The sequence below is a fragment of the Peromyscus eremicus genome, chromosome 12 (genome assembly GCF_949786415.1).
Source record: "Peromyscus eremicus chromosome 12, PerEre_H2_v1, whole genome shotgun sequence".
NCBI classification, from domain to species: domain Eukaryota; kingdom Metazoa; phylum Chordata; class Mammalia; order Rodentia; family Cricetidae; genus Peromyscus; species Peromyscus eremicus.
Window position 1 is genome coordinate 55,939,695 of NC_081428.1, and position 15,243 is coordinate 55,954,937.

The 15,243-nt window shown below is 47.9% G+C and overlaps 1 protein-coding gene across 1 annotated transcript in view; it reads left to right on the forward strand.

Annotated features, from left to right (window-relative positions):
- The window catches only part of Arhgap31 (Rho GTPase activating protein 31), a 111,476-nt gene extending 98,828 nt beyond the window's left edge, over positions 1-12,648 (forward strand). Inside the window, exons 9-12 of the mRNA XM_059277391.1 lie at positions 882-944; positions 2,692-3,240; positions 4,893-5,170; positions 8,648-12,648. Coding sequence (XP_059133374.1) covers positions 882-944; positions 2,692-3,240; positions 4,893-5,170; positions 8,648-11,038 — 3,281 coding nt within the window. The 3' untranslated portion in view covers positions 11,039-12,648. The remainder of the gene's footprint in view (positions 1-881; positions 945-2,691; positions 3,241-4,892; positions 5,171-8,647) is intronic.
- The last annotated feature ends 2,595 nt before the right edge of the window (positions 12,649-15,243 follow it).

The following is a 15,243-nucleotide window of genomic DNA, read 5'->3' on the forward strand; positions in this document are numbered from 1 at the left end:
GGAGGAGGCCAACTGTCTAAATCAGAACCTCTTAGAAGAGGAGCGTTTGGATTAAGGGGAGAAAGAGGGGGAATTCTAAAAAGAGGACTAAAACAAGGCATGAGTTATTACCCAGTTTGAGTTAGTGCCAACTCCGGCTGCTTCTTGTGGAACAATCGCCTGTCTTCCCTGTGGTGAGCACTGGCTGGTCGAAACGGTCATAAACAGTATGTTTTCCTTTGTTTTGTAAGACAGGTTCTCACTCTGTAGCCTTAGCTGGTCTGGAACTCACTATGTGTTATTTTTAATTGAGTATTTATTCTAGTTTAGAACAACACCATTACTCTATAGTCATTTCTCATTTAGTCTTAGCAACTCCGTTGTCTTTTATACATGAAAAAGGTATAATCTGCTGGGCATGGTGCTGCACGCCTTTAATCCCAGCACTCGGGAGGCAGAGGCAAGTGGATCTCTGTGAGTTCGAGGCCAGCCTGGTCTATAGAGTGAGTTCCAGGACAACCAGATCTACATAGAAGAAACCCTGTCTCTGAAAACCAAGACAAAAAGAAAAGAAAGAGCAAACTCTTAACCACAAAGCCATTGGGCACTTTTTGTACAATTAAACTGGATTCGGGATTTCTCATTTGACAAAATTGCAATTACCTTTATTGGTAACATATTAATAAAACTAATCTGTGCCCTCTTGTTATAATTTCAGTTCCCATTAGGAAAGTGGGGACGTGTAGAGGGAAGTGGGGGCAATTCTGTAAGGAGATAACATGTTATAACTACTTGAAATAGTTTCCTGGAAATTTTTCTCATATGCTGATAGCCTGACCTATTTTCCTGAATGTTTCTTCTTGGTATGCATTCATCAGGGGTAATTTTTCTTTTATCTTTAGTGGAAAAGGCTACTATCCGACCAGCTAAAAGCATGGACTCACTGTGTTCAGTGCCTGTGGAAGGTGAGTATCTTAGTTATTATCCTACTGCTGTGAAGAGACACCATGACCAAGGGCAACTTGTAAAGGAAAGCATTTAATTAAGGGATGGCTTACAGTTTCAGAGAGTCCGTTGTCATCATGGCGGGGAGCATGGTGGCATGCAGACAGGCATGGTACTGGAAAAGTAGCTGAGAGCTTTACATCCTGATTCACAGGCAGCAGGAAGAGAGAGACACTGGACCTGGTGTGGGTTTTTGAAACCTCAAAGCCCTCCCCCACTTAAGTACTTCCTCCAACAAGGCCACACCTCCTAATCTGATCAGTCCACCAACTAGGGACTAAGCATGCAAATGTATGAGTGTATGGAGGTTGGGGGCGTTCTCTTTTGAATCATCACAGTGAGATTCTACAATTAGTGTCCAGCCGATTACCTGCAGTTACATTTACACACGACTAGCCCCAAACTACTCCCTAGCTCATCCCAAAAAGAGATCTAGAGGGCTGGAGAGATGGCTCAGTGGTTAAGGGCACTGACTGCTCTTCCAGAGGACCCGGGTTCAATTCCCAGCACCCATATGGCAGCTCACAACTGTCTGTAACTCCAAGATCTGAGAGCCTCACACAGACACATGTGCAGACAACACCAATGCACATTAAATAAATTGTTTAAAAAAAAAAAAAAAGATCTAGAACCTTCCCTTTTTCCAACTTTCCTCTGGCCACAGAGGGGATCATAGGGACTTTTCACTCAAAATTAGACCACAGTAAAGGTCAACAAGCTAAAAACTAAGACAGAGGGAACCTAGAAGAAAGCCAAACACTGATTTATTCCATAATGATTATGTGTCTTGAATTTGTGAGTTTCCTGACCATGAGTTTCACAGTGCTTCCGTTGATGTTTTGAACTGATAGGCTAGTTCATGCCAGTTAACACTGACTGATGCTGTGATAAAACACCGTGACAAAAAGCAACTTGGGGAGAAAGGGGCTTATTTATCTTGCAACTGTCTCAGGGAAGTCAGGGCAGGAACCTGAGGTAGGAACCTGGAGACAGGAACTGAAGCAGAGGCCATGGAGGAGTGTTGCTTACTAGCTTGCTCCTCATGGCTTACTCAGCCAGCTTTCTTATGCAATCCAAGACCACATGTCCAGGGATGATGGCACCACCCATTAGTGAGCTGGGCCCTCCCACATCAATCACTAAATTAAGAAAATGTCCTGTGGCGCACGCCTTTAATCCCAGCACTCGGGAGGCAGAGCCAGGCAGATCTCTGTGAGTTCGAGGCCAGCCTGGGCTACCAAGTGAGTTCCAGGAAAGGCGCAAAGCTACACGGAGAAACCCTGTCTCGAGAAAAAAAAAAAAAAAGAAAGAAAGAAAGAAAGAAAGAAAGAAAGAAAGAAAGAAAGAAAGAAAGAAAGAAAGAAAATGTCCCACAGGTTTGCCTCTAGGCAATGTGATGGAGGCATTTTCTCAATTAAGAGTCTCTAAATGTTCCCAGGTTTGTGTCAAGTTGACAAACGCTAACCCAGCATATTTGGGTAATTGCTATGTATTCCCTGTTGGAGTAGGTTACATATGAGTTGGTACCCATCGCCAAACAACAGGGATTGACATTTGTGCTAGCCTTGGTGGACGAATTGCTAGTATCTCTTCCACTTTTTGTTGAACAACCATCAGGCCCCGCCTCAAGTTTCAAGGAAAGCGGCTCCCCCAGCCGTGGTCTGCGCACACCCAGGATGCTAACCGCCGTTTGCTCTTCTTCACCAGGCAAAGAAAACAAAGGAAATTTCAATCGAACAGTCACCACTGGTGGATTTTTCATTCCAGCCACAAAAATGCACACGGGCAGCGCCGGCAGCTCCTGTGACCTCAGCAAGGAGAGCGAATGGGGTCAGGAGGGGATGCCGGCTGGGGCCGAGGGGGGCTGTGAGGTGGGCGGTCAGATCCGGCCCCTGCCTGAGCAGCTGAAGGTGTTCCGACCGATCGGAGACCCTGAGAGCGAGCAGTCCGCCCCGAAACTCCTGGGGATGTTCTACACCTCCAACGACAGTCCCGGCAAATCAGTGTTCACCAGCAGCCTGTTCCAGATGGAGCCCTCACCGCGCCACCAGCGCAAGGCGCTCAACATCTCCGAGCCCTTCGCCGTATCCGTGCCTCTCCGCGTGTCTGCGGTCATCAGCACCAACAGCACCCCATGCAGAACACCCCCCAAAGAGCTGCAGTCTCTCTCCAGCCTAGAAGAGTTTTCTTTCCAAGGTTCAGAAAGCGGAGGGTGGCCAGAAGAGGAGAAGCCTCCGGGAGCTGAGTCTTTTCCAGGTAAAATAGGGAGAGGACGGTCTGTCTCCCTCCGTTGTAAGCTAGAACACCAGGTTTGAAGTGGCTTCGATAGGATTTGCAAGGCAGTGTGGGGAGGTGGTTGGGATGGTGGGCTCTAGGGCCAGAATGGCTGTTGCAAACCCGTGCTCTGCCATGGATTTTCAGCAAGTTAATCCCCTGTGCCTCAGTTTCTTAATGTATAAAATGCGGATGTTAATAATCATACCTTACTTGTAAGTTTGTGTGAACATTTGGTTAACACATGCAAAGATCTCAGAGCAGCGTCCAATACATAGTAAGGACTCAGTAAATGTTACTTACTACTTTATTAGCACACATGGTGAGAACTCAGGAGTAAGAAGTCATGGGATGCTGAGCTACAGAGCTGGAATTGACGGGCCCGTGTTTCTGGATGTATTTTCTATTCATCCATCCCTCCTCATTTCTACCTCATATCTGCAAAGGATAGGGATAGCAAACCCAGCCGTGAGAAAATGCTTCCTTAGGTTTCATTTCAGCAATCGCAGAGTAAGGCTGATGGGTTCTCACACCCCAAGGCTGATACAGTCCCAGAACTGTGACCGTGGCGAGCAGGAGTTTCTGTTGTTGCTCCAGGCTTCTTCCCTTGTAGTCAGGCTGGTCTCCAACAAAGGATCCCTCTGTCTCTGCTTTCCTAATGCTTGGATTACAGGCCTGAACCACTTAGAAAGGACTTTTTTGACGGACGGTCCTAAAATGGAGTAGGGAGAATCTCAACAGAAAGGTTTGCTGACAGTCAAACCAACCGAATGTTTCTATCTCAACCAACAAAGGTGCTTTTCAGTACCCCTTACATTGTTGGACATAGCCTAAGTGTGCTGCGTGTATAATCTCACTTCTCAAGGCAACCTTCAGAGGTACAGGTAATTATTATTAGATAATCTCCATTTGCTTGGAGAGGAATAAATAATTTTCCCAAAACCTCATAGCAAGCAAGTGGGTAAACACACACACACACACACACACACACACACACACACACACATCAAACATTGCAATTTACAATTCCTGGCACATTAATCTCAAATCTGAACCAGGGTATAACAGCCAGTATTTGTTGGTGTTGCTTGGCATGACGGCAACACAGTGTTCAGAACCGAGACTGCCGTGAAACTACAATGCTACACAGTTGAGCACTACAAGGAACGTCCAAGATTCACCGTCCATTTGATTTTGAATTCATTTTGGCTGCTGTCTATTCAGAAACCTTTCACTCTTGCCAACATTTTTACGACCTGCACATTCAGTTACATGACCTCATAGGCGGGCACAACCCACAGCTTCAAAAGCTGTGCTCTAAGAACCAATAAGACTCGTCTCCTCCAATGCTGTGACAACCAAAAATGTCTCCAGACATTACCAATGCCCCCGGAGGGCTAGGGGAATTTGGAGCAAAATGGCTCCCAGTTGAGAACCACTGGACTAGATGATGGCTGGGATCCGAGGCAGGAACGTGGTCAAGAGAAGAGCATAAAGAAGGAGGGGGCAGTGAGTCAAGAGAAGTCCCCAGTTCCCGTGAAGCAGGGCTAGGGGGCAGGACAGTGATGGGAGGGTGTTGCAAGTGCCTTCGTGAAGTGAACTCTTTGTACTGATCCCTCACATCCTCACCGCAGCCTCTGTCGCTAAGAAGGCAGCTCCTGAGGACACCGTGCCAGAACCCGAAGCCCTGGGGACAGCAGAATGTAGCCAAGGCCCTTCCCTGGTCCCAGGTACCCAAGTGGAGAAGAAATCCTTGGAACTATCCCTGGGCTCTCAACTTTCAAGGGAATCAGAGAAGAGGCCAAATGCAGAGGAAGTGGTGGAGGACAGCCAGGGGGCTGGCCAGCTGAAGACAACCGCTCCACAAGAGAGCCTCAGGGCCAGGACTGATGCAATGCTTCTCCATGAGATGGTAAGGTGGACTCTGCCTGTTCCCGCCACAAATAGTACAATTTAAAGCAGTTTTAAAAAAAAAACCCACAAGTGTTAAGAGTTTCTACAAGAGAGACTTCTTTAATTAATTTACTTTTTTAAGTTTTTATTTCATGTGTGCCATAGCATGTATATGTGGGGGTTAGCAAACAACTTTGGGGAGTCTGTTCTTGCCTTATTTGTTCAGGCAGGGCTTCTCTTATTGCTGCTGCTGCACTGTGTAATGCAGGCTGACCAGGCCCCAGGCTTCCAAACAGTTTCCCTCTTGTTACCTCTTATCTCACTACAAGAGTGTTGGAACTATAGATGTGCACCATCGCATCAAGCTTTTGATGTGGCCTTCAGGGACCAGGCTCAGGTTGTCAGGCTTGCAAGGCCAGCATTTCTACTCACCGAGCCATCTTCCTAGCCCCATACACATATAAACCAGCAGCATGTGTGTGTGTGTATGTGTGTGTGTGTGTTATTTATTAAGCGGCGCAATGTTATTCATTAAGCAGTGCTGTTTACTATGCGAGTGAAGCCATAAAGTACGACAAAACCCACTATAAGAGTTTATTAAGGGAAGGGAACAGAAGAGATGTGACAGGCCTATGGGAATGATCATGCAGGAAGGGGGAGGAGGGATAAGTGGGAACTGCTTTTATAGATTCTGCCCATACATGCACATATGGGCTTACATATCTACACCACACATGCGCATAGATTGCATGATCACACTGCACACAAATTACGTGATCACGCAGTGCACAGATTACGTAGGATGTAAGACCCTGGGATGACTAAGTGTCTCACCTGGCTATTGGACAGCGCATGTGTGGTCATATAGCTGGGAGAGTAGCTAAGAGTTCTATATAAATTTTAAGGAGTCCTTAGAAGTCTCACTTCTTAGGCAGGAATGATGGCATACACCTATGATCCCATCACTTAGGAGATGGAAACTGGAGGACCATGGTTTCAGGTCATTAAGGATAATCTGGCATGTATGAGACCCTGTTTCAAAACAAACAAAACTGGGGTTTTTCTGCTGCAGGCCTCCTCTGGGAGATCCCGCCATGATGCAAAGGAACCACTCAGTTTGGATTCCCAAGGCAGACACAACTCTAAATATTTCTGGCCCGTAAACCACTATCATGTCCTTAGAGTGTATGATACTCAACCTCAGACACATCACAAAGGCTGCTCCTTATATCCCAGCCCCATGCAAGATGACCACTCATGAACCTCATTCTCTTTTCTCCGACATCCCAGCCTGGTATTTGTCCTGGGCTGTCTGTAAAACCTGAGACATTTCCAGGCTCTAGTCTGTGTTTTTAGAGAAGTTCAACTCTGACCCCAAAGCTGACAAACCTTATCCATTCTTTAGGGGTGGTATTTTCCATGAGTGTTTTTATGAGATGTCTTTATGTAGAAGGTGTGAGGTGTTTCTGGGGACACCCAGGGAGGAGTCCTGCTTTTGTAAGAACCATGACCAGCAGCATATGCTGAGAGATAAAGGAAGCCTACAGCATTTTAACTTGCTTCCGGAAGCCGCCACCAAGAGGACCGTGTCGGGGAGTTAGGGCAAAGCTGAGGTGATGTGGTGGCCTCAGGAGGGCTGAGCAAGGGTTCCCATAGAGCATGTTTGCATTGGCAGAGATTCTGTGGTGGCTGGCGTCTCATGAGGAGAGTCCCAATACAAAAGGCAACACTTTGAGGAAGATAACATCAGTGCAGGAAGAACTGGGGACTTAGTTAAGTAACTTACTTAAGTTAGCAAGGAAGGCCTTAGGAAGGCCTTCACTGAACCTATGTACTAAATCCTCATCTTGTGCTAAGTAAGCACTCTGCTCTCCTGAGCACTAGGGTCACTACAATGACCAAGACTGTCACCCCTGTCCCTGCAGCCTCACAGGAAAAAAATCAGGATCCAGGGCGAAGTGGAAGTATGGAAGGATGAGGAAACATAACAGGGTTTCTTAGTAATTGATGAATGTAAATGTTGAGTGAAGTAAGGAAACAAGAAAAAGCTGCCGGGTGGGGGTGGTGGCGCACACCTTTGATCCCAGCACTTGGGAGGCAAAGGCAGGCGGATCTCTGTGAGTTCGAGGCCAGCTTGGGCTGTAGAGTGGGTTCCAGGACAGGTGCAAAGCTACACAGAGAAACCCTGTCTCGAGAAAAAAAAAAAAGAAAAGAAAGAAAGAAAGAAAGAAAGAAAGAAAGAAAGAAAGAAAGAAAGAAAAAAGCTAGTGAACAGAACTGTTCACAATGGAATGCAGCAAAGGAAAATCCAGTTGCTTTTGTCCAAGTAATACTGGAGAGTTTAAAGAGATAAAAGGGAGAATGGGAGCTAGGGGTGTAGCACACTTCATGTGTGAGACCCTAGATTTAACCCTCAGTACTCTAGAAGCAGAGCCAGGTGAAGAGCAGAGAGGCCAGCAGCATATCAGACTTTCACAGGAAGTCACTGGTGAGAGAAAGACATTCCCTGAGATGGTTCTCCTTACAGGAGAATTGCATCTTGAGGCATGAAGGGCAAGGATCGCACTATAAGTGAAGTGGAGGGCTCGGGACACAGCTCAGTGACTGAACACTTGCTGGGGTAGACTACAGCATGTGCTCACTGTTGTACCCATTTAGTGAATCCCCCAGAGACCGCCAAGGAGCCGGTTTCTGATGCAAACACATAAGGGTTCTTTTATTGTCGGGTTTGAACCTGGGCCACTGTCAGGCAGCTGGAGGGAAATTCGGCAGTGGCAGCGGGCCAAGGGGTAGAGAGTTTTTATAGAGAAAAACCTCAAGCTGGGAATTACATGCTCTGGCAACTTGGGATTGGGTAGAAGGGATATGGGGCAAAGTGATTTTTTGAAACTATTGGTCTAGACTTTCGGCAGGAAACCACATTTGAAACTATTGGGTTGGACTTCTGGCGGGGAACCACAACTTGCTGAGCAGGATTATCTGAGCTGCTCAGCAGGAGTATCTGGATATCTTCTAGGGCCATAAACCACAGACAGAATGTCTGCAGGAGCATACTGCCTTGTATCTGTTCGAGTTGTCATGGCACATTCCTGAGATTCTTCCTGGAGCTAAGTACAGCAGGTGGTCTAAGATGGTGGCCCTCCCCTAAGATGGAGTCTGTATTGCCTTCACACAACTGGCTGAGAGGGGAGGTCAGAAGCAGACTGTGTTCCACTGTGGACAGGACTGGATTTCCATCCTGATCTACTGTATGATTCAGGTCATTTGTTGAATCTATTCAACGAGCCTAGTACCTGGTATCATCTCTGAGGGCATTGAGAAAGTTAAAGAAGAAGACACAACATATTTCAGATACCCATAGTTATTACTGAGGCTGCCTCCTTATTGGCTGGAGTACGGACCTCACTCCCTTCCCTCCTTGCTCACTGGACTCTTGGTAGACATCAGTACCCAGAGTTCTGGGCTCAAAACTAACCAACCTCTTCTTGTTTTTCAGGATGAAGATGACCTAGCTCACGCCCTGATCTGGCCCGAGATTCAACAGGAACTGAAAATCATTGAATCGGAGGAGGAGCTCTCGTCATTACCACCCCCTGCTCAGAAGACAAGCCCAAAGACTGAGTCAGGTCCAGCCCCATTTCCCCTCCCAGAGGCGTCTGGGAGCTCGCCCTGTGGCTCTACATCTCTGGAAGTATGGACTAGGGACTCAGCCAACCAGAGCACACAGGAGGCTGCCATCCTCGCCAATAGAGAGAAGCTGGAGCCAGTCTGCAGCCTCCCTGGGTCAAAGCCCGAGGCGGGGTTCACCCCAGACCCAGCCAGTCTAGCGCCTCTGCAAATACTTCTGTTTGAGAAGGTGTCTTCTCCAGCTAGGATAGAGATAGGAGGCCCGAGAAATCTCTCTCCTCCACTTCCTCCTGCTCCTCCCCCCCCAACTCCTCTGGAGGAGGAACCTCGGGTCCTGCTGTCAAAGGAAGGTTCTGGAAGAGAAGATGCATCTGCGGATTCCAGGACAGATCCCTACACAGAGCAGCCCAAACCCAAAGACAACCCTGGCATCCCTAGCCTCTGTCAGAGAGAGGAGACCATTGCAAGCCCCAACGAGAAGCAAAATGCAACGCATGCTGTTCCTGAGAGCAAAGGCCCTGATCTTCCAAGCCCAACAAAGGAGGTGGAAGTCGCCCCACAAGAAGAGGGGGACGCCCCCCACGCAGCCCAAGAGCCTTCAGACTGTGACGAAGATGACACTGTGACAGACGCTGCTCAGCATGGCCTGGAGATGGTAGAGCCGTGGGAGGAGCCCCAGTGGGTGACCAGCCCTCTTCATTCCCCCACCCTGAAAGAAGTTCAGGAGTCCCAGATGCAGTGCCCCCAGGGCCACAGGTTGGAGAGGAGACTTTGCCACAGGCCCAGCCTTCGCCAGAGCCATTCTCTAGACAGCAAAACCACTGGTAAGAGCCACTGGACTCTCGAGATTCCTTTCTCCAGCAGCTGTGCTAATCTCGAAACAGAGAAGAATTATGAGCCTCTGCAGCCCCCGGCAGCCAGGAACAAGACTGCTGGATGGGAGGAAAAAGCCCTGAAAGCCTTCAGGGAGTTCTCTGGCCTGAAAGGGTTAGAGGTTCTTCCCAGCCAGAAGGGACCATCTGGTATACCACGCAAGCCAGTAGAAGCCAACTTCATCGGTCTGACAGAGGGAAAGGAGCAGGGACCACAGCTGGGACTCAGCAACTCTCAGATGAAACACAGTGATGTTCCTGAGCCAGAGAGCAGCATGGAGAGTTCACCTAGAGCTCAAGACAGCACCGCACCTGGGGAGCAACCCCTAAAGTCACAGCTCAAGAGCTCTGAGGGTGGGCCCTCAAAAGGGAAACACAGGCCTTCTTCCCTCAACTTGGACTCCGCCACTCCTATCACTGACCTCTTCCGGCTTGAGAATGGAGCTTCATTTAGTTCACCTGGAATAGAGCTCTCTGAACTAAGAGACACCAAGGTCACCCGGATGACCTCCTCTCACTGTAAAGCAGCCCCCTGGAACTCCCCGGACACCCAGGACCCGGACATTGTTGCCCATGCTCTGACCGGCCGTCGGAATTCAGCTCCCGTGAGTGTGTCGGCTGTGAGAACCTCCTTCATGGTCAAAATGTGTCAGGCCAAGGCTGTCCCTGTCATCCCGCCCAAGATTCAATACACACAGATCCCACAGCCCCTGCCCTCTCAGAGCACAGGAGAAGGTGGGGCTCAGCCTCCAGAGAGGAGCCGGGAAGAACCTGGTCCAACCACCGAGACCCCTCAGAAACCCACCAAAGATGATTCTCCCTCCTCCCTGGAAAGCCCAGAGGAAGAGCAACCAAAGCAAGAGGCAGGAGCCTTTGCATCGCAGAGGAAGGGTAGCACCACACCCTGCATGTCTGAGGGGCCCTTCTGCTCTCCAGAACCTGGGGTATCCAATCTGCTCTCCACGCAGGATGCAATGGGGCAATGCAGAAAACGCACATCGGAGACCGAGCCGTCAGGAGACAACGTTCTTTCTTCAAAACTGGAGCGAGCGTCTGGGGGGCCTAAGCCTTTCCACAGGTCAAGGCCAGGAAGACCTCAGAGCCTAATCTTATTCCCCATCATGGACCACCTGCCCTCCTCATCCACAATGATAGATTCCAAGGTCCTGCTGTCCCCTATCAGAAGCCCCACTCAGACAGTTTCCCCCGGCCTTCTCTGTGGGGAATTGGCAGAAAACACATGGGTCACACCAGAAGGGGTTACACTTAGGAATAAAATGACCATCCCTAAGAATGGCCAAAGACTAGAAACTTCAACCAGCTGTTTTTACCAGCCCCAGCGGAGATCTGTGATTCTGGATGGAAGAAGCGGGAGGCAAATAGAGTGAGACCTGTGGACCTGCTGGTGTCTGCAGAAACAGCAGGTTCGTCTGGAAGTTATTACAGGACCAACTGGCCATTTTCCAGCCACAAGTTATCTAAATTGGGGCTTATTTTGGCCTCTGACTAACCCCCTCTCTCCCACTTCCCCCACCTCTCTGTCTTTGACCATACGTGAGTCCATTTGCCAGAAGAGTGGTCAAGACAAGGACCAAAAAGTGAGATTTAAGTAAGTCCACAGAAGCAAGTTGGGAAGGTAGGCGGGGGAAGAGGGATGGAATGCTTGCCTCGGATAGAAACTGGGGCTCGTCTGTGAGTCACATTAGTCCTCCATTGCCATTATCTATTACTGTCAAGAGCTGGCTGTGTTAGTATCCCCGGAAAGAAAGAAAAATTCTTTGCCTGAGTCAGAAAAATCTTCCTGTTACGATCGAAGGTGTCTTTGTGCTTTTTTATGCTCTTTAAAGTATGTGTTCTTTTAGACCAGTTTTCTAATAAGCCCTGTAAAAGTGTATTGCCCCCAGATAGAAGCAGATCTGAAAATGCAAACTAACATGCACTTAAGATATCCAGGTGGGGGGACTTCCTTGTGCTCTCTCCCTGGAGTGGCTGCAAACCTGTCCGAGGTGATCCATGAAGTCAGAATTGGTACCACCCATGAACACTTCCTGGTGCTGGCTTTATTGTGACTCCACCTGCCACTGTGAACTCGGATTACCAAATCCAGCAGCTTGGCAGACTGAGGACTGCGCTAGGACTGGGAAGTCATATAGGTATGCAGGAGTGACTTGTCTGCTTTCTTAATAGTACCAGAATCCAAGTGCCACATGTCATAGGAAAAGCCTCACAGAACGGCACTTCTTTACGGACCTGACGTGTTTAAGTTGGCCAGGCATCAGGGAGAAAAACTGGAGCTCAGCTTTACTCTCCAGCACTAAGCTGTCTGGGCCCAGGATGACAGGAGAGGAGGCAATGAGGTGCCCCAGCAGAGTGGCTGTTGCTGTCACTCACTGTCTTCAAAGAGGCACTGCCTTTAGCCAGTGGCTCCCTTCCTTTCTCGGTCTCTCACCATCACTCAAGGGCAGGCTTGAGACACCTCTCTCTGTCTTAATTCCCCATCCACCATCCACCTAAACTCAGCCTTGCTCTTTGGCTGTCTAGACACAAACAGATGCAATAACTCAATCTGCTGTTCCTTATACTTGCTGGAAGAGTTCTTGTGCTTCCCTTCCAAGGCTTCATAGGGCACTTCTCAGACTCCAGCCTGGCTGAACTCTGTCCGGAAGCTCAGTCATTGGTCAAGTTTATCCAAAGACTAGCAGTACCTCCGGGCTGACCCCACAATCAGAGTCAGTACTGGACTGGATAGTGGCTAAGCTGAAGTCATCTCGGGGGGAATGTGGAAGCAGACGCCCTATCACAGATGTCATGCTCGCCCTTCCCTCCCTGGTTAACCCTAAAGACTGGAAATCTTGACCTACTCCTTTTAAGCCAGTGCCTGGGGCAAAGACAACTAGTAAGTCCACTAAGGAGAGTGAGCCCACGTGAGGGAGCAAGGGAAGGTAGGTCTTCAGCCTTTGCTTTCTCATTGGATGAGGAAAGCATTGGACCAACAGCCACTTAGGACACAGCATTTCCCCCTAATGACAAAGTGTGAAGAAATATGGTGTGGAGTGTTGCCAGCTTTCCTTAACTTAAATTATCCCGTCTATCTTTTGCCTCTGGGCTTTTCCCATTCTCTCACTTCTGTAAATCTTACTCTTACTCCATGGCTTGTTGTGTAGCTGGGTTGTTGGCCCCTAGAGTACTCCTCCTCCTTCTCTGGCTCGCTCTTCTCCTCTTCCAGATTTCTCATTCTGTCTATCCTCTCTGCCTGCCAGCCCCGCCTATTTCCCTCTCCTGCCTCGCTATTGGCCGTTCAGCTCTTTATTAGACCATCAGGTGTTTTAGACAGGCACAGTAACACAGCTTCACAGAGTTAAACAAATGCACCATAAACAAAAGTAACACCCCTTAAAATAATAGTCCCCAACAGTGGAGAGATGAGAAAGGTCATGTTCTGAAGATTTGAAAAGTGCATTCCTGCCTTATCAAGCTTCATTTCGGCCTCAGTGTACTTATGGTGTGCTTTAATAAAGACTTGCTCCAGTTAGAACGTGAGAGGAAAAGAGCCGACCACCGAAACACTGAAACTACTTAGTGATTGTTTTAAGTTGTCTAATACTTCCAGGATGCATTTGTACTGGCAGGCAGACAGAAGCCATCGTTTACACGCTGACAAATGACTTCAGTTCTGAGGACTGATTTCTAAAATGACTGCCATGCTCCTTTAGATACCATTCATTTATGACATCACCTTCAGGAGAATGGGCATGTGGGTGTCTCCATGACCCACTGACACCTGTTTGGAAATATTCCTTACTTCAAGTTCTCTTAGCCCATCAATTCCAGAAAGGCTTGGAGGCTTTACCATCTCAGTGTCCTGCTTCTACAGTGTGGTCCTCTTTTCTGATGGTCTTACAGCCAACTGTCACACACATATTCATAGATTTTGTGGGCTGGGTGAGCCTGGCATTGATGAAATCCCATTCCAGGGCAAAGAAGTTGTTCCTCGAGATGCCCTGGGGTCACCATTTGGCAACACCTGGGACTCTCATATGGGACCCCTGAGAATGGCCAAGTGGGAATCAGCCTGCTTGCTTCCATACAGGCCCAGGGGGAAGGACCACTGGTGTCGGGACCTGCTGAGATGCCAAGAGAAGAGAGTGACTCTTCAGAGCAACTGCCAGTCCTCAACACGGGGTAGCTCATTTTAAAGACTGAAGTTCAAGTGGAATGCAGACATGTACCCTTTTTTGGCATGTTATTGTTGCTTAAGACAATAATCCATATTTATTTACAAAATAGTCCTCCCAGGACTTCCTCCCTTCCTCTTTTGCCAAAATGGAGTGGAGAAGGAACATTTAATTTTTATTCTCTACTCCTAAAATATGAAAAGATCTGACCAAGACATCATTATGAAATACACTATTAGCTTAATCTAAGCCTTAATCGTGCCCAAGTTAAAATTCTGGATTCTGGAGACACTAAAAATGTCAATGTCAGCATCCTTATCCAGTAGTTAGTGAAAGCTTGGTAACAGGGCGCTAGTTACCTTAGCACTCCTACTCGCCTGAGGAGTCTGAAGAAAAAGAGGAGGGGCACTGGCAAATCGAACAGCCTGGAATAACTGGGAGCAGGGTGAGAAACCATTAGATGCCGAGAAAAGGCAGAAAGCAGCAACCAGCACCTTTCGGTAGGAATGCTAACAGTACTCAAATGACCTACTAATTTTAAATAATCTAACTAAGCAGAACTGCAAATCCAATAAAATGTATGAGTGAGACACTTGGGTGTTGAGAACTTTGTTTTTAAAGATCAGAGTGAAAATGAACTAATTATTTCTGATGGTTTGCATGGTCCTCATTGGTTGTAAGGTCTGTTGGATGTCTACTTATAAACCAAGTAGGATCAGATTCCACACACCTTAAGAAAGGATTTGAGAGACTCTGATCATCAAAAAATGGAGTTAATTCTGCTATTGATGAGGTCACAGATAGGCCCAGGACAAACAGTTAATTTCATGTCGTGTTTAGCACATAACAACAATCACATGTGGCTGAAATTAGGTTGGTAGGTCATTTGTCTACCAGGCCTCATGTTCCTCCCTTAAGAAACCCTGGAGAATATAATATTTGTTTGTCTAGGATTGGAATAGAAGACGTTTCCAGTAGGCCCAGTTCCTGCTTACATAGATTAGGACCACCTTCTATCACAGCTGGTCCTACTGGATGACAACATGCATCTTGGGATTTGCTGGCCAAGAGTATGATTTCAGGCATTTCAAAGAGGAAGGTCAGCTCAAAATGTGTAATGACAAAGAATGTGCCCTCCTTTCCTAGCCAAACAGAGGTGGAAGAGGGAGGAAATGCACCTTTCTAGGCAAGAGGAAAGGGAGATGGCAGAAGGCTGATCGGCTGAGACCAGCCCCAGTCCAGGCAGTACAAAATGATTGGCACACAGCTCACTTAGCTTGAGGTACATGAGCAATGCAGAGGCTGGTTGTCAATGTGGGTCAGAAAGGAGGTAGCTAATGTAAGAAGCCATGAATTCAGTCATGTGCATTACTTGATGAACCCCAATGCTTTGAACTGACGTAATGCCATTGTACTTT